Below are 25,949 nucleotides of genomic sequence, written 5' to 3'. Positions count from 1 at the left end.
TTTTTTTACTGGGCCCCTGACTATATAAACAATTTGAGTCACCCCAAATCAGCAGGTCAGCACCATTCTGGAAGCTTGGTTTGCAAAAGAGAGAGTCCTCTGGCCAGTGCTTGCTAGGCTGCCTGCTAGAACTGGAGCTGGCCGTTAGGCCTTAGGATATCCCATACATGCAAATGCCAAAACAATTTGGGGCATCTTACTGACCCTACATGCACAGGAGTGGGGGTGAGGGGTGGTAGAGGGTCAAAGAGTACCCTGGGCCGGGCGCAGTGGCTCACGCCTGTAATCCCAGCACTTTGAGAGGCCGAGGTGGGTGGATCACGAGGTCAGGAGTTCAAGACCAGCCTAGCCAACATGGTCTCTCTACTAAAAACTACAAAAATTAGCTGGGTGTGGTGGCACGCACTTGTGGTCCCGGCTATTCGGGAGGCTGAGGCAGAAGAATCGCTTGAACATGGAAGGCAGAGGTTGCAGTGAGCCCCAATTGCGTCACTGCACTCCAGCCTGGGCGACAGGGTGAGACTCCGTCTCAGAAAAAAAGAGAGTACCCTGAAGGGGAGGAACAGGGATCAGGGCTCACGTGGGTCCTAGTCTGGACTGGGGTGCTCCTCCTAGTTAGCACTGCTGACCTTGGCCAGTCCCTGACACTGGGGGAGCAACTTAGAAAATTTCAAGTGAGTCACCCCAAAGCTCGGGGCCCGCTGAGATGCAATGCTTTGTCCCTGCCCTGACCCATTTGCCCAGGGTGGTACTGGGCTTTTGGCTCAGTTTGAAAAATAGCAAATGAACACGGGCTTTAGATTTAGAATGGTCTGGCTTTAAAACCTGGTCTATTATTCATCAGCTGTGTCATCTTGGGCAAGTGACTGAATTCCTGTGGCTCAGTTTTCCAATCTATAGAATGGACTTAATAATGCCGACTACACTGAAATGCACAGAGGTGCTCTAAGAAGGTGCATGTGAAATGAGATGATGAATGTATAGCTCTTAAGACAGAGGAACAGCTCAATACATGAAGGTTATTCTTAGTGATATTTCCTGCTCTCCACGAGAGAAAGGTACTGTTCCATTTGCATTTTACCCTACGCCTGCTGACAAGTTGGAAGTGAGGATAATTGAAAGTATTTGGGCTTGATGTAACTAAGAAGTGAAAGGAACAGGCAAGGCTGACTTGATTTAACCTGGCAATATGAGATTAGTTCTTCATTGCCTCTGTAAGGTCTCCTGCATTGCCAACCTTTTAAAGCAATAGATTGGCTGACAGGATGCTCGTTGGGAAGGTTTCACCTGCCATTAATACCCTGGCTGCCTGATGAACCGTCGCTCCTCAGGCATCCTCCTTCCCTGCACAGAGCAACGGCCATTCTCAAATATTGCAAGAAGTAAAACTGAGCCGGGTGCAGTGGCTTGCGCCTGTAATCCCAGCACTTTGGGCGGCTGAGGCAGGTGGATCACCTGAGGTCAGGAGTTCGAGACCAGCCTGACCAACATGGCGAAACCCCATCTCTACTAAAAATACAAAAATCAGCCAGGCATGATGGTGCACACCTGTAGTCCCAGCTATTTGGGAGGGTGAGGCAGAAGAATCGCTTGAACTCGGGAGGCGGAGGTTGCAGTGAGCTGAGATCGCGTCACTCCACTTCAGCCTGGGTGACAAAGTGAGACTCTGTCTCAAAAAAAAAAGAAGTAAAACTGTATTTGCACTCCTTCTGGAAGACCTGTTGGAAGTTTTCCTCCTACTTCTTGCCAACTCTTTTGGTCAGACTCTGACTTCCAAGTCCAGAGATCGTTGTACCAAACCACCTTCTGGCCTTTCTTATGACTCAGTCATGGAAGATGAATCAGGTCTGACCAGAGATCTGGCAGAGAGGAGGCCCCAGTGAAAGCTGTTTGCTGGCTCTTCTACTCTTTAGGATGGATGTGGGAAAAAAAAAAAGCAAGGGCTGCTTGAGAAAATCAAGGCTCTGCTACCAAAAGCAGAAATCTGATTCAGGTAAGGCCTCTCTTTAATAGGCTGTACCTTGAAGCCACTGGGGGAAATGTTTGACAAGGGGATTATAGTGTTTGTCCAGTTATTTTTAACAAGTGGTTCTTCACCAGCAACTAATGGACAAAAACCAAAAACAAATGCCATCGACAAAAACCTGTTAAACCAATGCTTCTCAAATTCTAATGAGCATCACAATCACTCAGGGATCTTGTTAAAAGGTAGATTCTCATCCCGTGTCCAAAGGAGGGGTTTGAGAGCCTGCATTATTTATGAGCTCCCAGGTGATGTCTATGCTGTTGCTCTGAGCACCGTATTTCCAGTGACTAAGCTTTAAGCCAGCGTTGCTGAAGCTGTGATCCCTGACTACCTGCTCTGGTATGGTGTTAAGATGCCATCAACTCAGACGTACCGAATTCCTGAGTCTAAATATTGGGAACCTGTATTTTTTTTTTTTTTTAAATTTTAAGATGGAGTTTCACTTTTGTTGCCTAGGCTGGAGTGCAATGGTGCCATCTTGGCTCACTGCAACCTCTGCCTCCCGGGTTCAAGTGATTCTTCTGCCTTAGTCTCCTGAGTAGCTGGCATTACAGGCGCCCGCCACAATGCCCGGCTAATTTTTTTTTTTATTTTTAGTAGAGACAGGGTTTCACCATGTTGGCCAAGCTGGTCTCGAACTCCTGACCTCAGGTGATTCACCCGCCTTGGCCTCCCAAAGTGCTGGGATGACAGGTGTACACCACCGTGCCTGGCCGGGAATCTGCATTTTAAAGAAGATTCTTGAGAATGATTATTTTGCTCACTAAAGCTTGAGACCTCTGTTCTGAGTGACTGAGAAAAAGCCTTCAAATATCCACAGCAGTACAGCTGAGGGGCTACAACAGTTTTTCCAAACCCTGTCTCCCGCAGGATGTTACTACGCATTCCCTGAAACACAAACGTGGAGGTGGGAGGGGAGGATCTGCCATCAAATATAATTTGGGCGTCAGTTAAACAAAGTTAAACTTACAGCAGGACTTCCTGGAGGCTTTGATACATGGATACACATTATGAGTCTTTAATATTGTCATGGAGTACACAGCATTTCCTGACCATGGACCCTTCTGGCTCCAAGCCTCTCCCTGCAATTGCATCTAGTGCCATACACATTGGGAAACAGTTCATGAGAACACAGCGCTCTAGGTTTGGGGGCTTTGTTCCTGGTAGGACCAGCCATACCTCTACCTACTCAATAGTCGCAAGTGGCAGTCTCATCCTTGACTGACTTCCTATAAAGTGCAGGGCTTTGGGTGATCAGGCCCAACACAAACCACATCGGTACTACTAGCACATCAATTCAGAGCACCTGTCCTCCAGCTCCCAGTGTCTCCCAAGGCCAGTGCATTTTAGAGTGGGGACCCTGTGCTAGGTAAAAACATCCTGGGGTCAGCAGGACAATGGAACATTAAGGGCAACCATGTCTAATGAGAACCAATGGTTGGTGCTCAGGAGGAGCTTCCTGGGTGCCTGGCACTGGGCTAGGTACTTTAAATACATGACTTTATTAAGACACCACTAGAATCCTGGGTGATATTAACATCATTGTTTACAGATGAGGAATGGGAGACTTCGAGATTAAATAAGTCACCTATGGCCACTCTGTTTTTAAGTGGTAGGACTGGGTTTTGGACCCTGTTTGCTGCACTCTGGAACAAAATCCTACACAAAGCTGCCGTGTAAGGTTGTGTGACTGCTATGCTGAGTGTCCAACACACAGGAGCCTGTTGTACCCTCTGCCATGACATGTTTGTACGAGCATGTATATATGAGCTCTTTTATCTAAGGCAGTTAGTGAGAGTAACCATTTACATACCTATTAGAGGGTGATTTATGTTTTGGGAAACTGGGCTGCAGAATGTTTTGGTCAGCTCTCTGCCCCAGTTCACACTTTTGACTTAAGTTTACAATTAAGTGCCTGGCCCTCTGCCAGCCACTTAAGCCCCTCTGTGCTTGCTCAGCCTGTGCTGTGCTTCGATCCAGCCAGCACCCAGTCATGCTCTCAAGAACCCTTTGAGGTGGGTTCTATGATCCTCATTTTGCAGATAAAGAAACTGAGGTTCATAGAGCTTAAGGGTCTTGCCCAAGGTCACAGTGCTAGTAAATGATGGAGAAGTGATTAATGATTCACACGTTGGTTGTCTACCTCAAAGCCTCTTTTTTTTTTTTTTTTTTTTTTTTTTTTCAGGCAGAGTGTCACTCTGTTGCCCAGGCTGGGGTGCAGTGGCTTGATCTCAGCTCACTGCGACCTCCGCCTCCTGGGTTCAAGTGATTCTCCTGGCTCAGTCTCCCAAGTAGCTGGGATTACAGGCGCCCTTCACCATGCCTGGCTAACTTTTGTATTTTTAGTAGAGATGGGGTTTCACCATGTTGGCTAGCCTGGTCTCGAACTCCTGATCTCAAGTGATCCATCTGCCTCGGCCTCCCAAAGCATCCTGACTTCTGGGATTACAGTGCTGGAATTAAACTGCTGGGATTACAGGCGTGAACCACCATGCCCGGCCTCCTCCAAAGCCTCTTGACTTCTGTTCTCGGTTCTTCACAGGGGGCTGGAAGCAGTCACAGCCATATATAGGTACCCTCTGAATGTCATAGGACTTAGGAAGGGAAATACTGAAGCTTCAGAAAACATGTTCATTTCTTAGTCATTTTTTCTCTCTCTTTCCCCTTCCTTCTTTTCCTCTCCTTGCCCCACCCCTGCTGACTCTCAACCCAGAAAGGGCCTCTGGGAATGATCTCATTTGATCAGAAATTTCCCACCTTGGACAGCCTCTGACAGGCCTCTCTGGCACAGTCTCACGCTTGTTAGCCTAGAGCCACGTTTTTTATACCTGGGGGATTTCTATCCTGGCTGCGGCTGTCTCCCCACTTTGCTGTTACAAAAACCACTGGCAACAGAGAGCAGGGGCCTCTGCTCTTGGCTTCTGATTTCCCCAAACGCTTGCCCTCTGCCTGCTGTTCCTAGCCTCTCGCTGCCTGGTCTACCCTGCTCTGTTCCTCATCAACCTCCATTTGAAAGAGCCCACTGACAGGTCACACAGAACTGAGCCGACGGCCAGCGCAGCCCAGGCCCGGCAGGGGGTGGCAGCCTGGTGCCAGACGGTGACCTGCTGGGTCCCTCAGAAAGAAAAGGGGCTGTCACCACCGACACCTCTGAGCAACAAGCTGGAACAGTTACTTTCCGCCTGAGGGGAGACCTTGTCCCTGGGGGGAAGATGGGAGGCTTGGCCCCAGAGTGGAGAGGATTAGTAGGGGGGGCATGATGCTTCTCCTTCTGCTGCATAAAGAAATACCCCAGACTGCCAGCTGGGAGAAGGGCCCGGACTTGGCTATTCTACGAGCTTCCTTGGAATTAGAGGAGTTGGAAGTACTAATTTCTAAACGGTGTCATTCCTAAACGTGGCTGTTGCCATGTTCCAGGCACTGTGCTTAGCACTCTCTGGAGATTTTCTCATTTATTTTGTTTTATACTTATTTGTTTATTTTTAGAGGTGAGGTCTTGTGCTGTTACCCAGGCTGCAGTGCAGTGGCGCAATCTTGGCTCACTGCAGCCTCAAATTCCTGGGTTCAAGAGATCCTCCTGCTTCAGCCTGCTGAGTAGCTGGGACTATAGGCACCCATCACTGTGCCCAGCTAATTTTTTAATTTTTTGTAGAGACAAGGTCTTGCTATATTGACCAGACTGGTCTCAAGTTCCTGGGCTCAAGCAATCCTCCTGCCTCAGTCTCCCAAAGTGCTGGGATTACAGGCATGAGCCACTGTGCCTGGCTGTCATTTAATCTTCGCATCTACTCTATGGTGTAGGTACTAGGAATTAGTATCATACTGCCAATTATGATCACAGGATCTAGAGGCAGCTGATCTGTGTTCAACCCCAGGTCAGCAAAATATTGGCTGTGTGGCCTTGGGCTAGTTACTTTACCTCTCTGAGTCTAGGTTTCTTCATCTGTAAAATAAAAATAATCACACCAGCTTAACAGGGCTGTTGCAAAAAAAAAAAAAAATCAAATAAACTGTATGCAGAAGGACTTGTTGTATAGTAACCATTTGTTAACTTTCACTTTTCAGATGGAGAAACTCAGTCCTAGAGAGGGTCAGTTACTTGACTAAGGTTGGGCAGCTGCTGGTGGGTGGGGAAGCTGGGATTCACACGCAGCTGGCCCAGCCTTAGACTTGCTGTTCTTCTCCCCTACTCTATGCTTCTCCAGCAAGCTGTAGTTTGGGAGGTCGGAGTTCACCCAAGAACAATCTACAGCAGCCTCTGCCTTTCCTCTTGTTTTAAAGGAGGATTATGAGGCTTGCATACCTACTGCACCAACCCATACGAAGTCAATGGACAGGATGAGGCCAAGTCAATAATACAGATGAAGAGCAGTACAACCACGTCTTCATGCCTTACTGAAAAGAAAAGATGTATTTTATATTTGGATTTTCTTTGCATTGATAAAACGATATCAGCGGTATATAGTCACTTGGGTGTCACTGTATGCATGTTTTTTGAAATCCTAAAATGAAATGTATTTATCTCCCAATAATCTATTGAATAAAAGACAATTGCTTCCGATCCCAAACACTTCTCATGAAAGCTTTTACTCATTCAATTCGTGTAACAATGAGTTGACCAAGGCAGACAAGGACCCTGTGATTATGGCCCTAGAGTCTAGAGGGGGAAAATAGACAATAAACAAATGAATGCATGATGGACTTAGAGTGATAGTGTTCTGAAGATACTAAGTAAAGCAGAGTAAGGGGCTGGAGACTGATGAAGGAGAAGATTTTCTGCTTTAGACAGGGAGGGCAGGGAGGGCCTCTCTAAAGAAGTGATGTTCGTGTGGAAACCTAAACGAAATGAGGAAATGAGTCATGGAAACATCTGGAAGAAGAACACTCTGAGCAGAGGCAACAGCAAGTGCAGAAGCCTAGGGTGAAAGTGTATTTGTGAGTTGTAGGAATGGCAAGATGGCAGGTATTGGGCAGAGAGAGGACGAGGAAGAGAGAGAGGAAATGAGATCAGCATGGAAGCGGGGACTCACTTACGCAGAGCAATGGAAGCCACTGCGGCAACCTGGGCGCCATGCTACAGGAGATGAGAGGCCCTGGCAAGGCTTGAGCAGGGGTGTGATAGGATCTGACTTCTAAAAGGATTCTTCTAGCTGCTCTGTGGGGAACAGATTAAAGCTGGAGGACCCATAGTCCAGCCCAGAGAAGCTGTTGGCATGATCTGAGTGGAGGTGGAAAGCTATTAAGAAATCATGGCCTTAAGGGTTACTAGTAGGGAATGGAGAGGCCAGGTAAGGGGGCATCCCAAAATCTGTGTGGCAAGATGCATAGACAAAGAGGGCAGGCATGTCAAAGGCCTATGCAATGGCCACCCTGGCAGACAGTGTGCTAGCTGGGTAGTGATGATATTAGTGTTGCTCGTCAAAGGGCTAAAACTTTGAGGGATGGACCCCAGGTAGGCTGGGGTTTTCTCCCTGGTTGCACACTCCCTGAGCCACAAGCTTTCTGAGTGAGCATGGCAGAAGTAAAAGCAGGAGAAGCTTGCTCCAAGGACTGCTGTTTCTCTTTTCTGCATCTGTCTTCTCCATGGATTCCTCTTTTCCAGCATGACCCCAGATACCTAGCGGCTTTGGACTCTCTGGCACACCTGGCATAAAATTACTTTCAGAAAAAGGGTCTGAGAGAAGAATGAACAAGACATTTAGAATCAAAAGAACTGGGCTCCAATCCCAGCCCTTCCACTGTTTGACTCTGGGCAAGTTAACCTCTAGGCCCTCAGTTTCTTTGTTAGTTAAATGAAATCCTCTAAATGTCCGCAATGAATGCAAAGATTTTTGTAAGCCTATGTGGCTAAACGGAACATGGCAGTGACCCACCCAGCTTGGGGGTCACCGGTTCATGACCTCTGAGGGAAGACAGCACTCATTCCAGAGCCAGTGGGGATGAAATTGAGGGAAATGTATTATAACAGGGATCAAAAGATGGGTTCCTGATTTTGAAATGTATGTATTGTTTGAAATGATGAGTTTTTTTTATTGGGAGGCAGTGTATGTTTTTAGAATCTCTGAACTCACATCATACAGGGAGATGCAAACACTTAGAGCAGCCATTTAAATAAAGGGGCATTGACTTGCTGTCTATAAACTTTCTAGTCAAACCTTACAACAGGCCAATGAGGTTGATATCATTGTTTCCAGTTTACAGATGAGAGAACTGAGTCTCAGAGAGGTTAGGTCCTTTGCTCAAGGAAGCACAGCTAGTAAGAACCTGAGTCAGAATGTACAGCTAGGTCTGTGTGATTCCAAAGTCTGTGGACCCCATCAGTAAATGGCACAGCATCACCTGTCCTAAGTGGGGCAGGGGGTATGGGAGAAGCAGCAGAATGTCATAAAAGGCAAGGAACCAGGGCCAGCTATCACTGCTCTCTCCCAGCAAACTCCTTCCACATTTTTTTTATTCCAACACTCTTGAAGGAGGAGGATGGATCCTGGAAAGTTGAAGCCCTGACTCCTTTCCGGATGACAAGCTTCTGTGGCAAGGACCTCAGTGAACCCAGGAACGTACCCAAGGTCGATATGCTAATCAAGCGGCCAACGCCTCAGGTTGCAGAGCTGTTTGGCCTGTCTCTCCTCATCAGCTGGCCCAGGGCTGGCACGCTCAGAGGAATCCCTCTGCCAGCACTTGAGCTTCCCTTCAAAAAGCACGTATTACGCTAAGTCAGTGGTTCTCAACGCGTCAGCATCATCTGGGCACTTGTGAGAAATGCGCATTCTTGGGCTTCCTGCCAGATCTACTGAATCTGAAACTCTGAGGGTGGGGCTCAGCCATCTGTGCATGAAGCCTTCCAGGTGATTCTGATGCTCACTGACGTATGAGACATATACGAAGCATTGTGCTGACTGTTTTGCGTCCATTAACTCATCTAAGCCTCACAGCATCCTATGAGGTAGAAATTAGCCCTAGCTCCACTTTACAGAGGACAGAGCTTAAATTTAAGCTCGTATCTTGAGGAAGTGGAGGAGCTGGGACATGACCTGAAGCTCAAATCCCAAAGCCTTCGACTACCCTGCCAAGTTGTCTCCTCTCCGTGGGAGAAAGAATGCCCATGCACAGTGGAGGCAACATAACAAAAGGCCATGCCTGCTTCTCAGCTGTGGTGTGTGTGTTTATAATAACTCAAGCAGATATATCAGCCTTCTGTCTGAAGGGCAGGCATGGTTGCAGTTTTGAAGACTGAGATGCTATGTGGTGGGAGGCACAAATATGCTGGCTGTGTTGTGCTCTGCCCAGCACTGCATGCAAACCCCATTCTAGCCTCATCCTCCTCCATTCTCCACGTGGACTAGGCTGCAAGGTACCAGGCTTCTCAGAGGTCCCCACACAGGCATTGCTGTTCCTTGCCTCTGTGCATTTGCCGTTCCCTTCATTCACAATGCTTTTCCCTCCTTCCTTGCCTAATTCCTTTATATCTTTTAAGATTCAAGCTGTACCTATTTTGGAAGTCTTCAGTGCCTCTCTTGTGAGCGGCCATGGTCTCTTGGCCTTACTTCTGTTATGGACCCTTAAAATGTGGCTCTGCAGTGACAGCTTTAGTGTGTATTTTACCTCCCACCAGACAGAGGATTCTTTATGGGCAGAGTTTGAGTCTTATTCGTTCACATGCCCTGCCACAGAGTGGGGGCTTGGTATATGTTTGTTGAATGAATAAATGATTTTGGTGGTGAGTGGTCTGTCCAGGAGTATGGCCGGTGTGGGGGAGGGTGTTTTCTGTCATTGCCATCAATGACAAGAGGTCTGAGCAGGGTTGCAAATAGGAAGAGCTGAATGAGGGGGTGAGGGGGGGCAAAAGTGAAGGTGGCACTCACTGTGAGGTACCCTAGGCGCCTCCACTCATTCTAATCTAGGTCCCAGGTCTGAAACAGATCTTGGCTCCAACCAGTAGTGACATGCACCCATTCTCCTGAGGGTCACTGGGTCCTTTTGGTGGCAACGTAGCATTGAGAAAAGCACACTGGATTTTGAGCCAGGAAACCAGGACTCCAGTTATAGGTCTGCCCTGCCTGCTCCTTGGCCTTGAGTAAGTGACTTTCCCTCCCTGGGCTTTGCAGCTGCCAGGGACTCTATATTTTAGCCTTTTTGCATCTGACATTTCCAGACTCCCATAAATGAAATCATCCTGTGATTCTCATAAATGAAAGAGGTAGTGTGCCTCAGTGCATGTGGCCATGGAGTTCCAGGAAACTGAAGGGGGTGGGGAGAGCTCCATGATGACATACCCTGAGGACAGGCAGAGGAGGAGAATCACCTTGGAAAGGTTTGGTCTTGGTTGTGAGTGGGGAGGAAGAGAAGCATTAGGCACAGAGGTTTGGAGGAACACCTCGCAGTTTTCTCTGGATTTGCTTTCGGCCACAGAGTTCTGGCCCCTCTCCAATCCCCCAGAGCTCTTGGCTGAGAAGATAGAAAGTCAAAGAAAAGAGCACAGGCCTTAGGCAGCTGCTCTTGCTGTGCTGCTTGCTAACACCTTGCTATTTAAAGTCCAACTGCTCAACTCTCCCCTGCTCACCCCTGGCATTTCAGTGCCTAAGCACTTTGTGGCAAAAATGCATTCCAAATCCAAAACTGGAGGAAAAGCTAACGCCGATGGTATTTTCAAGCATGCTGCAAAATTCGTGTTTCTGAGGGGCGGAGGTTGTTCAAGCACTTATGCTCTGCCTTGCTCTGAGCCCAAACACAACAAACACTCAGGTGCTGTGAGGGGCCCAGAGGAGGGTTCTTGACCCAGGTTCTGAATCCTGGCTTGGCTATGTTTTTGCCGTGGGAGCTTGGACAAGCCACTTGTCCTCTCTGGCTCTTAGTTTCTGCTTCTATATAAAGGATAATGAGAGACTCTTACGGCTCTTGTGGGGATTGTCATGATTTATTTAGGCAATGTGGATGAAGTTTTAGCACAGGCCTGGCCCTTGGTAAGGGCTCAATGCCTTAAGGTTTTGGACATCACGTCTTTCAAATCAGGCCCATGGACACTGCCTGTTTTGGGACCCTCTGGTCCCTCAGACAGATGTGTTCCTGGGACATTAAATGTCTATATCGGATTTCTCAGCCTTGGTGTTATTGACATTTTGGGTCGGATCATTCTTTGATTTAGGGCTTTCCTATGTGTGTAGGGCATTTAGCAGCAACCCTGGCCTCTACCCGCTAGATGCCAGTAGCACCTCCCCACCTCCCCACCTCCCCATTACCATGACCCGTGAATGCTTCCAGTCATTGCCAGATGTTCCTGGGCGAGCGAGTTGCCCCGGGAGGGAACCACCGGTCCGGACTTGGGGGAAGACTGTGGGAGCAAGAGAGCTAGTGATGGCATGAGGACCTTGCCTCTTTATTCAAATGCTGGTCACAGAGACCGCGGGATGGCAGGGGTGTGCCTGCCACCATCTAGGGCAAGACTCTGGCCAAGGCACAAATACAGGAAGCCAACATAACGCTATCAATATTACCTCCTTGCCACCGGTGAAATCTGCGTTTTCATCCTTTAATTCCCTAAAATAAGTCCATAGTGATTTACACGATTAAAATTTTTTTCAGATTATGCATTTTCATCACAATTTCATAATGAATATTTGATTTGTCATCTAATCGGGGGAAAAAACATAATCCCTTAAGAGACACTTAATAACCATTTAAACTAATAAAGACTTGATTAAAAAAGACTGAAAGTGCTGTGTTGGGTAAATTATAAACTTTAAACACCTTTTTTTAAAAAAAAAAAAAGACAACTAATTCAATGGTCAATTACATGTACCAGGAAAAGGTTTTCAATGGAAAAGTTTTGTCTTTGAGGTGTTTTTTTTCTAAGGCTTCTTTGCAGCAACACACATTCTGTACTTGTTTGAATCTTTTTCAGAGACTCTGTCCAAATTTTTTGAGTGTTTTAGAAAAAATGAGCCAATGGTTTTAAAGGAGAAAAGCCACATATCATGGTGGTTAGCTGAAAGGCCTATTCTGAGTCTTAACTTCTTGAACCTTTGTATCCTTATCTGTATAACGAAAATAATATGATGAAATAGACTCATTGAACTTACAGTCTAGTGTGAAGAAACAAACAAGAATAACAGCGTGAGAAAATTTAGGAGTGCGATATTTCCATAAAGGAAACACTAATGGTTGATGGGAGAGAGACAGAGGAAGACTTCATAGTAAGTCCCTCTCAGGCATTTGAGCTGAGAACTGAATGACTACAATGAGCCAGGGATACAATGTGCCTCGACTGAGCATTTCCACCTTGCACTAGCAAAGACCCTTGGGTAGAAGAACTAATCTTTGCACTTGTGCAGTCTAAACACCAGCCAGAGTGGATGAGGCAGAGCTTCCGGAGAGGATGGGGGAGGACAGGTCAGAGACAAGGCAGGGGATATACAGAGGGCCCTCTAAGCCAAGGTGAAAAAAACATCTGATTTTGATTCTAACTCCATGAGAAACCCTTTGAGAACACGGAATGATGAGATTTACAACGTATTAGGTTGGTGCAAAATTAATTGCTTTCAATGGCCAAAACCACAATAACTTTTGCCATCAACCTACTAAAACACTCCCTCTGGCTGCTGTGTGGAGGAACAGAGAGCAGACGGCAAGAAGAGTAGCAGGGAGACCACTTGGGAGGCTGTTCCCGTAACCCAGGTGCAGAGCAAGCTCAGCACAGTGCTTGGCACATGTAAGCTCTCAAAAATCTTACTGATTATTATTTTTATATGCAAGAGAATTCCTTCCTTCCTTCCTTCCTTCCTCCCTCCATCCTTTCTTTCTTTCTCTCTCTCTCTCTCTTTTTTGAGATGGAGTCTTGCTCTGTCACCCAGGCTGGAGTGCTGCAGTGGTGCGATCTTGCCTCACTGCAGCCTCCACCTCCTGGGTTCAAGCGATTCTCATGCCTCAGCCTCCTGAGTAGCTGGGACTATAGGTGTGAGCCACTATGCCCAGCTAATTTTTGTATTTTTATTAGAGACAGGGTTTCACCATATTGGCCAGGCTGGTCTCAAACTCCTGACCTCAAGTGATCTGCCCTCCTCGGCCTCCCAAAGTGCTGGGATTACAGGTGTGAGTCACTGTGCGCAGCTGGTTCTTTTTTCTAAACCTCAGTAGAATAAAAGTGGAATAAAAGAAAACTGAACCCCTTCCTTACAGTTTTCTAAACAGAAGATTCTCTAGTCAAATATGCCCAGGAAGTCAAAGATCTTATTTCAACTGGAAGAGCCAGAATAATTTCAGATCCCTGTTGTTATGTGTTCCCTGAAGATCTCAGTTGAGGCTAATTCCGCTTCCCTCCTAAAGAAGAGAGATCCAGCATCTGGCCAGCTGGCAGTGTCCTCAAGGCCAAGTTTTCCTCCTAAGCATTAGATACATTGCTTTTCTCTCTGGGAGCTAATCAGGGACTCTGTTTATGGCTCCAGCTACATTTGCCACAAGGTCTTTGTACTGCAAAGGGAATCCTCATCCAACCCAATTAATAGCTCAATGTTGTATTTTTAAGCTGTCCCCCACCCAACCAATCCATCAACATGATTGGGATACATTAATCAAGGCATTTAAAGTGGGTTCATCAAGCTTTGTCTCTCATTGGAGGAAGAAACTGGACTATTTGGGCATGGGAACCAGAACCCTTTTGGAGTCCCTGAAGTCACTAGCTTGGCTCTGCTAAATGCACAGACAAGGTGAGTTATTAATTAACAAGTGAGATGAATGCCGGAAGAGCATTCCTGAATCGTGTCAAACCAATTTGGATGGCTACGGGATGGGGAGGGAGCAGGAGGAGGCAGCGGGCGAGGGGTGAGTTTTGTCTGTTCCAAGTGCTTTGGACAGACTCCAGTGTTATTTCTCCTCATTTAGACCTGGCTGGAGTGCCTTGGATGGCATGCCCGGAGCTCAGGCCAGCATCCACGTCTCTTAACCCAAGGCAGCCTCCTTTGGAGTGAAGCAAGGAACCAAGCCTTGCAGATGGAGGTAGGGTGGGAAATACTGCTCTGCAGAGAAGCCAGCGTGGAGTCCTTCATTTAGAGAGGGAACTGCAGTAACTGCTAGTGGCCTGAAGAGCCTCTACCAGGGGTTACTGATCACACAGATCTGTGGCTTTGAGGACACTCCATGGAGACGAGCTGAAGAGCCTGTCCTTAACAATGGGCTGCGCTTTCTCTCACGTCGTGCTCCTGACACCCATACATGTGACAGTCCCTTTGCTATGCTCCCACTGAACTATTGCCATCTAATAAGATGGTCCATCCCTGTCACCTCTCACATGCTGGACTGTAATAATAATAATAACAATGTGTTTATCCATCTTTATAGATGGATAGTGAGCTCTTTGTGGACATACGTCATGTTTGCTTTAGTATTTCTAAAGGCTTATTTTCAGGGTCTAACATTTAGTAAACCCTCAACAAATGTTTGTTAAACCATAAATGAATAAGCTAATGAATGGTTGGATGGATGGATGAGTGGATAGATGACTTCATACCCTAATGACAGAGAGTTAAAGGTTTTTAAACTTTGAAACAAACATCAGCCAACTCTCCACCCAAGAATGGAGAACTTCTAAATCATACTGAAGTCATTCACTAAGGACCAAAACATAAAGATATCGTCATGTCTTTTTTTTTTTTTTGAGACAGGGTCTCACTCTGTCGCCCAGGCTGGAGTGCAATAGCACAATCATGGTTCACTGCAGCCTCAACTTCCTGAGCAAGCGCTCCTTCTACCTCGGCCTCCTGAGTAGCTGGAATTACAGGCGCATGCCAGGATGCCTGCCTGGCTAATTTCTCTATTTTTTGTAGAGACGGGGTTTCACCATGTTGCCCAGGCTTGTCTTGAACTCTTGAGCTCAAGTGATCCACCCACCTTGGTCTCCCAAAGTGTTAGGATTATGGGTGTGAGCCACCATGCACAGACTTCATGTCTTTTCAGCTACTTATTTCTTCTTGAAATAAAATTCCCCTCTCCTCTCTGCACTCCTGTGTTCTGGGGATTTTAGGGGAAAGGGTTTGGGGTGTAAGCACTATGACATTAGGCTGGGTCAGCCCACCCAGGGAAAACCATTATTTTAAAAAGTTTATCTCAAAATGTCATCTGCAGAGCAAACACACTTGTATCAGACACTCTGGAGTGCGTGGTAAAAGCGCAGACTCCTGGATCCTATATCTGACTAATAAATCAGAACCTCCAAGGTGGGGGCTTAGAAATCTGACTTTTAAACAAGCCCTCCACACAGTCACGCAGCACTGAAGTTCAATAAGCACAAAGTTAGAATCTTTGTGGTTGTGTACACTGGAAAAATTATTGGTTGGGTTCCATCTATATGAATTCAGTCTCCTTTCTAGAAAATAACATTAATATTAATAATGTTAATGCTAGCAGCTGCCAATATGTGAGGGCATCTATGAGCCAGGTGTCTTGTAAAATACATCACATGCATTTTCTCACTTAAACTTCACACCAGCTAGTGACAATGGCATTGCCATGCCTATTTTACAGATAAGAAAACTGAGACTTTGAGAAGCAAAGTGACTTGCAGAGCTGGGATACAAAGGCTGACTCTGAAGCCCAAGCCCTCAATCAATTATGATGATACAGTGTCACCTGTTCAGAAACCAGGGACGTGAAAGAGAAGGTGCAAAACATCTTTCAGTGCTGTGTTGAAACGCAACAGGGGGAAAAGATATCTCTCCTAGTTTAGTAAGGAAGAAAGTGATGTGGGGTGACTGAGGACAAGCTCAGCCTAAAAAGGGCTTCCTCCTACCCCTACCTCCAGGTGATGTGGTTATGACATCACCTCCCTTGGTCTCCACTGTCACCGCTGCCCACAGATGGGAGAAAGCATCTCATAGGATTCCACAGGAGCTTCAGACTCACTCCTATGCCGGCTTGAAATGATGGAAGGGCCAGGGCTCCTGACTCTAAGTTCAGGGTGATAAAGGGGAGTGGGGAAGGAGTAAGGACTGTCTCACCAGGCCAGACGGTCTAACAATGCCTCCTCACCTTGCGGTTCCCACTTTTAGAGGAAATCTACACCCTCTCTCCTACCCCTGGCTGTGATGAACTAAATCTCACACCTCTGTCTTGGTGGTGATAATTAAATATTATCCGCCTGTCACTTGGTGCACATGTTGTGTGTATTCTCAGACTTTAATGAGCTGGTATTTGTCTTCTGTAAGCAAAAATATTTCTCTGAGTCTCTTCTTTTTCAAATTGGGGTGAGCAGTTCAAGTGAAGATCTCTCACTATTAAAAAGACAGTCTGCCAGCTGCCATGTCTGTCTGAACCATTTCCACTTCTTTTTAGTAGCCATAGGCAGGTATGGCTTGTCCCTTCAGAATCAGCCATTGCTTCCTGAGGTTACATGAGTGGTGGTCACATGACTGGGGGTGTTTGGAGACTTTGAAAGCCAAGGGGGTGAGAAGGCGGGGAGTCGGCATAAACTGTTTTGGCGGGGATATTCTAAGGCAGCCTTCTCCAACAGGGATTGTCATCTCAACACTGCTGACTACAGGGCACATTTGAGTGAAAGTTTTCTCAGTTCTTCCAAAGGAGGTACTTTATCCAGTACCATTCTAGATGCATAGGAGAGAAGCTAATTCATTACATAGAACGGATGGCTTAGGACAGTGGTTCTCAAAGAGGACCTGCATCAGCGTCCCCTGCGTCAGCACTGCTGGGATATTTACTAGAAATTCAGTCTTGCACCGCCCTCCCCAGACTTAGAGAATCAGGAGCTCTAGGAATAGGGCTTAGCACTCTGTGTTGAATCAAGGTGGTTTTGCCTCATGCTGAAGTTTCAGAACTACTAGTGGCCATAAAGTATTAGGGCTTCTCTCATAGAGGAACCCAGGTTGAAAAAAGGCTGTTAAAGGTTTCGAATATCTCTATCTGTATTTGTATCTATATCTATCTCAGTTTAAAATAAAAAATATATATATCCCTTCAAACAGATTTTTTTTTTAAAGTAGAGTGTTTCTAGATGGAAAAGTGATTTGCCTTTTCCAGTCCACTTTGGTAGATTGCTCTATTATTTTGCCCGTTCATGAAATTTATAACAAATGTGTTCATTGCAGCTGCTCCCCGGGTCTGCATTCATGTTCTGCCTGGGTGCCTCTCTGACCCACTGCCAGGTTTATAAACTCACATAGCCCTTCCTGAGAACTCACGAAGCAGGACAGAGACTAGGGCAGAACTCCCACCCCCACCCCAACCAAACAAAAAGAGTGATACAATTAGTGTGCTGCAGGATTGGATCTGGAGTTGATGAGGAGCAACCGTAATATTTATCAATAAACAGCAAAGTGCTTAGCACACCTCCTAGGGAAGTCATTAACCATAAAATGGATACTCTACATGGAGGAATCGCCTCCAAAAAAAGAACTCAGTTAGTTGTGAATTGCTTACGCCAGGTGAGAGAGAATTGGTGTCTACCCCTCCCACCTGACATGAGCAACTCTGAAATAACTGGGAGTTTCTTTTTATAAACACCTTGCAGCCTTTTTTTTTTTTCTTTGTGGTTAATTACTTCCTTGGGAGGTTTGCTTTAATAGTTCCCATAACAAGGCCATTATTGTCTTTAGCATAATCACTGCCTCATTTGCTTTTGTGCCCTGCCTTTGGACTGCTTTGTCTCTGCCAGCCAGGGGGGATCCTGAATTGTGCCTGGTGGGCAACCCTTAGACCCAGGGACCCTGTGAGCCTCTTTTAGCTCCATCACTTCAGGATTTTGGTTTTGGCCGGGTGGAAGTTGGGATCAGCGGTAGGGCTGGTGGGGAGGGAGGTGGGTAAGGCAGGGTATGCTGGGGAGACAGTCCCCCAGAGTTTCCTCTCTCCCCTCTGTGTGGCATTCCAGCCATTTGTTATGCTTTCAGCTGCTGACACCAGGAACAGGGAAGGGAGCCAGGAGAGCAGCTCCTTTCTGGAAGTAGAAGCTGATCTGTAAGCAACCGCTGTGCTCAGTGAAATCCCCAGGGAGACAGAAGGAAAAACAGTGAACCTTACCAGCAAAAGTCGTGCGATTCTGACTTGGAAAAAAAATGCATTATGTAGTTATGCCTTAACTTGTTAAAAAATGAATTAAAGTGCCTTCTCTTTGGCTCTGTTTCAGGAAAGAGAAAATGAATGAATGGGAGCTCTGTAAACCACATCAGGTCTGTAAACTGTTTTGATTGTGTGCTCCTATCAGTGTATGTACATCTGTTTATTTACAAATTACATACAGGCACAATGGCAATCATAAATTATGGAAACTGCAAAATACCCATTAAGAGGATGAGAAAAAATAAAAATAGAATAGCTAATACTCTCATCCACCACCCCGATGGATTGCACCCTGCTCTGGACACCACTGAAAGGACCTGTTGGGGCCACGAAGGCAGTGGCTGACTTTGACTGGGTCATTGATATCCCTAGAATTCAATGACTGGTCCAAGGTGGCACTAAATACATTTTTGTTAAATGAAATGATTGGACTCATGGATCTTCCTACACTCTGAAACAACCTCTGCCCCCAGTGAATTCTGATCAGTTAGTAATTGTGGCGGGGGTGGATAACAGACCTGTACTAAAGTCTACGGAACATTCCACAGCATTCTTAGGAGATCAGGTGGCCAACATGCTAACCCAACCTCATTTAGCCCCAGAATCTTAGCACTCCATCAGGAAGGAACATGGGGAAATTCAGCTCAGAGGTTTAGAATAGGAGACAGAAAACTTTTCCTGTAAAGGGCCAGAGAGTAAATGTTTTAGGCTTTGATGGCCAAGTGGTTTTTGTTATGACTCTACTCTGACATGGAGAGTGCAAGCAGCCCTAGGCCAAACATAAACAAATGGGCATGGCTATATTCCAATAAATGGAGAGGTGTGGGTTAAGGGGTACAAAGTGTCAGTGATACAAGATAAATACATTCTGGAGATCTACCATATAGCATAGTATCTATGGCTAACAAAGTAGTGTATACTCACAATTTGCTAAGAGGGTAGATCTCATGTTAAAATGTCCTTACCACAAAAACTCCTAAAACCAAAAAATCACCCCAGAAACAATAATCACAAAGACAACAGTGTGGCAGGCCAGGTCTCACCAACAGCTGAACAGGCAGGCCTCCATGACAACTGTTTTGGCGCTGAATGAATGGTTAGGTTAAATATTAAAGGCGGAAAGAGCCACACTTACACAAAGGCTGGAATGTAACAAAAGCTCACCAAGAGTCTTGCCTAGGCCTTTCCTGGGCCTTGAACCTTCACAAGATAATGCAGGAATTCTTACGCTCCTCGTACCAGGACCCATTTAGGATTAAATGAGTTTTACTGGGAGTCTGAAGGAACTCCCCAGACATCCACACCTTAGCTGGAGACAAGATAAGGGTAATCACCCCTGTCACCAGGACCCATCTAGGCTAAGCAAATTTACTGAGGCTCTGGAGGAAGGTCTCCAGGACCCAAACCTTAGTTATAGATTAGATGGAATCAGTCACTTGTGTCTTCAGATGAGTGCACACTTACACGTAGACACATAGCTTCGAAGGTACATACGCGCTGGAAAACTTTGTAATTTTGAGTTGGTCTGGCGAATTATCTCTGGCCTTCTCCCTGTGCCTGGGAGAGTTTATTTCTGGTTACTTTCCCAGTTTGTTTGCATCTTGTTATTGGACCTTGAAAACAAGCAGCCCGACCCTCAGTTCAGTCAGTAGGAAGAAACTTTGAGAGGTGATGGACATGTTTATGGCCTTGATGGTGGTGATGGCCTCCCAAAGTGCTGGGAGTACAGGTGTGAGCCACCGCACCTGGCCATATACACAGCTTTTTATATGTCAATTATACCTCAATAAAGCTGTTTAAAAATGTATAAACATCAAAATTTGAATTTCACATAATTTTCACATCATCAAGTATTATTCTTTTTATGATTTTTTCCCCCAGCCATTAAAAATGTTAAAACTATTTTTAGCTTACAGGCCCAGTTTGGTCCATGAACCATAGTTTGCCGACAACTGGTTAGAACAGACACTTTGCAGCCACGGTTGGTTTGGGTCTCAATTTTACTAATGGTGGTTGAATTAATTATCTCAAAAAAGTTACTTAATCACTCTTCAGGCCTCGGTTTCCTCATCTGTAAAGTGACATCTCAAAGGGCTGTAAGGATGAAGGCAGCAGGCATTGCTTATGACAGCTTTGTGCGGTAGGCATAGATTGTCATCTTCATTGTCACTGACTGTTATCCCCAGCCCTGAAAGGTCTGGCAGGACCGGTGACCCTGAAGGCAGCGCCAGGGCCCGGCCACCTTTATGTGGCAATGGGCACTTGGGAATTCTCAGCCAGCATCAACCCCCAGTGCCTCCAGCTGGTGTCTCCCAGAGATCCCCCCGGCATAAGGACGCCTGTTCTCTGCTGCATTTGCTTCAAAGAAAGTGTTACAACAACATTTGACAATAGTGCAGGGGAGGTCTTTCAGAAAGAAAATGACTTATGACAAAAGCATGGACAACGCTCTGCTCTTAGGGGCTGGGAATGAGAAGACGCGTGCTCACCTCCCTCATTATCCTTGTTATCAGCACAGGAAGTTTCCATGGCAACGTTGCATCCGGGCCCTCTCCAGCCGGTCTGGCAGACACACTGCCAGCTGTTCTGACCCAGTGTGCATCTCCCGTTACCGTTGCACAAGTCAGGGCAGCCATCTGGTTGGAGAAATGGAGAGGATGAGAAGGAGGGACGTGAGGCCGCGCTGGGGAAGCAGGGGAGCCATGCAGAGGGGAGCAAGGCCGCAGGGCAGCCGCTGGGCCAGCCTCACAGTGGGGCCCGCGCCTGCCTTCCACAGAGTCAGGGGAGCAGGCAACGCATGCAGTAGCAAGACAGAGTGGGGTCGCAGATGCAGGGGATCCCCAGTGACAACTGACCTAGGTCAGAGGCAACCTTCCCAAAGCGGGGAGCTCAATGCACATCCCAGACAACTAAACCAGTGCTGAGCTGACAACCAGACTAGCTAGGCTGTGGTTTCCAGCCAATAGCTCAGGATTGATGCTACTGAAAGGAAGCTTTTCTTTCTTTCATTTTTTTCTTTTTGTAAGAAGTGCTCTTCTGTAGAAGAGAAAACATTCCCTATCAACCCAGGATGGAGGCAAAGTGCCCGCCATCTTTCAGAGTTTTAAAGATATATTTACATAGAATTATCATGAGCTTCTCATGACCGAAAACTGGACGGTTCTGCTGGGCTATTTTCATATGCTTGTACAGGTAATATTTAGTTTTAAGGGGCACTTAAAGATGTTGGCTGCTTATCACTCAACCTGTTTATGGCACAATTTAAAAACACTGCAGGATTCAAAGGCTGTGGAGGGGATAGATGCTGGGTGCCATGAATTGGGGAAAGATAGAAGAAAAAGTATATGTGCTTGGGGAAGGGTGGTGGGGTAGGGGTAGTTCTTATTTTGTGGATTTCTTTTCCTTTATTGATGTGTGTGTGTGTGTGTGTGTGTGTGTGTATGCATGCGCTCACTTGCCTGTGCAAAATCGGCTGCCTGTGTAATTTTCTGATTACTCCAGGACCCAAAACAATTGCAGCCAGCACTCTCCTGACCTGAGTTTGGACAAAGGGAGCCTGGGGGAGAAAAGTGGAGAAAGGAGGTGCACTAAAGAGACATGGGAAAGGTCTCACTAGCAGAGCCTCCGTGACTCTTCATAACAGGTAGGAGAGAAGCAGAGAACTACTAGGATGTGGCCACACTCACAAAACCTATGTGCTGGCAAGAATTCCTAGACATGTTTTCATTTTTCTTTCACAGCTTTATTGGGGCATAATTTACACACCATAAAATTCACCTGTTTTAAGTGTACAATGCAATGCAATGACTTCTAGTAAATTTGCAGAGTTGTGCACTTGGGATATGTTTTCTTACTTAATTTAAATTACCCCAGAGACCATTAATTTACTTTTCCCCAGAAAGTAATTTCCTTGAATATCTATCTCGAGTCCTATCTCTACCTCTGCCACCATCTCTGTTTCCATCTTTTTCTACGTCTATTTTTAAACTACATAAAGTGCAGGCTGGATTGGGCCATGGCAGAGGATAAAAAGCTTTGTAATGATGGAGGTAATTGATTTGAAACCTTCCTGGCCCAAATCTTGTGGATCAAAAGCATGCATCTCCCCTACTCCTCTCTCCAGTGTTCCAGAGGCCTTCAACCTAGCATCTTCCTTCTTTTCTCTTGAGCACCCCTTATGAGAATGCTGATAAACCTAATATGTGCATATGGCAGTGGTGGGAATTTGAGGTAGGGTCTCACTCTATCACTCAGGCGGGAGTGCAGTGGTATGATCATAGCTCACTGCCACCTTGAACTCCTGGGCTTGAGTGATCCTCCTGCTTCAGCCTCCTAAGTAGCTAGAACTGCAAGTGTGCGCCACCATGCCCAGCGATTTTTTTCTTTTTTAGTAGAGATGGGGTCTTGCTATGTTGCCCAGGTTAGTCTTGAACTCCTGGCCTCAAATGACCCTCCAGCCTCAGCCTCAGCCTCCCAAAGTGCTAGGATTACAGGCATGAAGCATTATGCCTGGCCAGTGGTGGGAATTTAAAGGCATCTTCCTAAGAAGCAAGGTCTCAAGGGTATGCAATTAAGTTTTACTTCTTTAGGAAGAGGAGTTTCACACTTCAGTGCTTGCTGCCTCTCATCCTTTCCAGAAGGTGGTATTGGACTAGGATCTGAGCGAGGAGTGCATGCAACAGAGGAGACCTATGTGGGCCAGTCCCTAGGGAAGCCAAGCTGTCTTGAGAGGGCAAATAAGGAGACTCTTACCAGGGAATCCGTTTTCTTTTGTTGCACAGCCTGGCACTAAGTCCAGCAGGCAAGTAAAGCACCAGTGTTTGCACACCTGGAAAGGCTTGTTTGGTCTACACACCTCTTCTCACAAAGCACAGATTCACATTTCCATTCTTTTCCTGACTGTGGTCCTGCCTGGAAAACCCCTGTTCACTTCATACCATGAGAAGGTGTGTGGAGGGAAAGCCATCCCCAGTTGCAGAGAAATGCCACAAACATTTCTGCAGGAACAAAATGAGCTCAGTAGGAAAAGACCAAGGGACATTTCACAGGTTCTCAAGGAAAAGAGAATTTCTTCAACCTCCAGCTACCTTCAGCTTTAACAATTTCTACTGGTAGAGTTTTGGGGAATGGATCACGGAAAATACACTAAATGACAGACCTACCAACATTTGCTCAGCATGGTATCTATTTGGTGGAGCTTTGTTATTTAGCTACTTTGAGGTCTCATGTCTGACTAAATTCATGTCCAATGTGTCAACAGAAGCCTCATTGTATAGGAAACCCACGTCCGCTACATCAAATTTAAATCTGCAAAAAACACTAGCGTGTCAGTCAGAGATACGCACTCAAAATACATACATTTCTAGATTGAATGAGGCTTTTTTTTTTTAACCCCTTCTCTTCCTCTCTTGCTTCCTCCCCAACCTTCCCTTGCCGACCAACTGAAGTGAAATAAACAGACCACAGTAGCAGGTTTTCTCCATATCACATGAGGAAGATGAAAACACGAACAGTAGGAAGCTGGCAAATCTCTGAGGAGTTTCAGGGCAGCTGGGAATTAATGGACAGGACTTTGCTTTTAGCTTGAAGAGGAAGAAAACAGCCTTGGTAGGTGCATGGCGTTGCTAGGCAACCCCAAGCTAACCCCAGCACAAGTTCATTCTACTGGTGGCCTTCTGAGGAAGTGATCCTTTGTGTTTGCAAAGTGCAAAGCCAGCTTCTGCTTAAGGAAAAACAAAACCTAGGAAGTAATTAGTCTGGAGGGCAAAATGGGTATGAGGTAGAGGCTTTTCTCTGGAGAGGATGCTATAACTGAAGTTGGATTGGGCTAATGGGCTTATACTGGGGCACCCAAGAAGTCTCCTATAGGAAGTCTTCTGGATTTCAGGCTGGTACTGCCTGCCTCCAAGACCACTAATATAAAGCCCCTTAAAGCATACCGGTTTGGTTCCTCTTTTATGGAGCTAGAGAGAGCTGGCTGCCTGGAGACTACAGGTTCTATCATGACCCTATACCAGTGGTTCTCAGCTAAGGCAATTTTATCTCCCTATTTCTCTCCAGAAAACATTAGGTATTGTCTGAAGACACTTTATAGTTTTTATTTTTATTTTTTGAGATGGAGTCTCACTCTGTTGCCCAAGCTGGAGTGCAGTGGCGCAATGTCGGCTCACTGCAGCCTCCGCCTCTCAGGTTCAAATGATTCCCCTGCCTCAGCCTCCTGAGTAGCTGGGACTACAGGTGCATGCCACCACATCCAGCTGAATTTCTGTGTATATACGTATATACATATACACATATATACGTATATACATATACATGTATATATGTATATATGTATATACGTATATACATATATACATATATATACGTATGTATATACGTATATACATTTTCTTTTAGTAGAGATGTGGTTTCACCATGTTGGCCGGGCTGGTCTTGAACTCCTGACCTCAAGTGATCCGCCTGCCTTGGCCTCCCAAACTGCTGGGATTACAGCACTCCAGGCATGAGCTACCGTGCCCAGTCTGGAGACATTTTTGGTTGTCACAATTTGAGGAGGGTGCTATTGGCATCTCGTGGGTGGAGGCCAGGGATGCTGCTCAACATCCTACAATGCACAGGACAGGCCCCACAATGAAGAATGATCCAGCCCAAAATGTTAACTGTGCTAAGGTTGAGAAACCTAGCCCTAGACATAAACCCCCATGAGATCCAAGATTTGGTTGTTTGCTGTTGGATCCCAGAGCTTGGCCTGGTTTTAGGCACATAGAAGGTGCTTGAATGAATAAAAATGATCAGGGGGTGCTATATCTTTTCTGTCTGCCTGTCTCATATCCATAAACTCTTCTGAGAATCATGAGAAGATAATAGAAACTTCCTCTCTAAGATCAAAAGTCCTCTTCCCAGGGAGAATTTTCAAGGATGCCAGTGATATCAATGGGCTAGCTCTGTCATATTCCAACCTATAGAGAGAGAGCTGATGGGAAATTTGGGATTTAAAAAAGCCCACTTTGGGAGGCTGAGGTGGGTAGATCACCTGAGGTCCGGAGTTCGAGACCAGCCTGGCCAAAATGGTGAAACCCCATGTCTACTAAAAATACAAAAAATAGCTGAGTATGGTGGCAGGTGTCTGTAATCCCAGCTACTCAGGAGGCTGAGGCTGAAGAATCACTTGAACCCTGAAGGCAGAGGCTGCAGTGAGTCAAGATCGTGCTACTGCACTCTAGTCTGGGCGACAAAGTGAGACTCGGTCTCAAAAAAAAAAAAAAAAAAAAAAAAGAAACAACAACAACAGCAACAAGCAACAACCCACACCCTTATATTCTGGTGGCCCCTAAGTCTTCAACTCCAGTCTTCTGACCTCTAGACCTGAACTCCAACTTGCATCTCAACATAGCCATCTGTTCCCCACCTGTACACTCATAAGCACCTCAAACTCAAAAGAATTCTGACTCTTTACCTTTCCTCCCCACAAACTCTGACCCCTTGAGCAGTGCATGGCACATCCAGGTATCTACCCCATTGCCCACCACTGAAACCCTGGAGGCATTCTTAATTATTCCCCTCCTCTCCTACCTTCTCTTGTCTCTTCTATCTAATTCCAACCAAGTTCTGCCTAATTTTCCTCTTAACTGCAAGAACTCCTATCTGTCCTTCTTCCTAAATATCTTGGAATCTGTGCTCTACTTCCACCCCTACTGCCACCACATTAACCCCAGCCGCCCTCATCTTTGTCCAGATGCTTGTCAAAAACTCCTAACTGGTCTCCCTGCTTCCAGTCTTGTACCATCATCCATCTCTCACATTCTGGATACTGCTGGAAACACTTCAGTAGCTTTCCATTGACCCATGGGCAAAGTCTGAAGGC

The 25,949-nt window shown here is 46.2% G+C and overlaps 1 protein-coding gene across 19 annotated transcripts in view; it reads right to left on the bottom strand.

The window, feature by feature from the left end:
* Positions 1–25,949, bottom strand: part of TENM2 (teneurin transmembrane protein 2) — a 1,285,801-nt gene that overhangs the window by 83,024 nt on the left and 1,176,828 nt on the right. For all 19 annotated transcript variants that reach the window (XM_054556187.2, XM_054556189.2, XM_024247419.3 and 16 more), the window contains one exon: positions 20,572–20,718. In XM_054556187.2, the coding sequence (XP_054412162.2) occupies positions 20,572–20,718 (147 nt within the window). The remainder of the gene's footprint in view (positions 1–20,571; positions 20,719–25,949) is intronic.

Source organism: Pongo abelii, chromosome 4 (genome assembly GCF_028885655.2).
Source record: "Pongo abelii isolate AG06213 chromosome 4, NHGRI_mPonAbe1-v2.0_pri, whole genome shotgun sequence".
Lineage (NCBI taxonomy): Eukaryota > Metazoa > Chordata > Mammalia > Primates > Hominidae > Pongo > Pongo abelii.
This window is presented reverse-complemented; position numbering and strand designations above follow the sequence as displayed.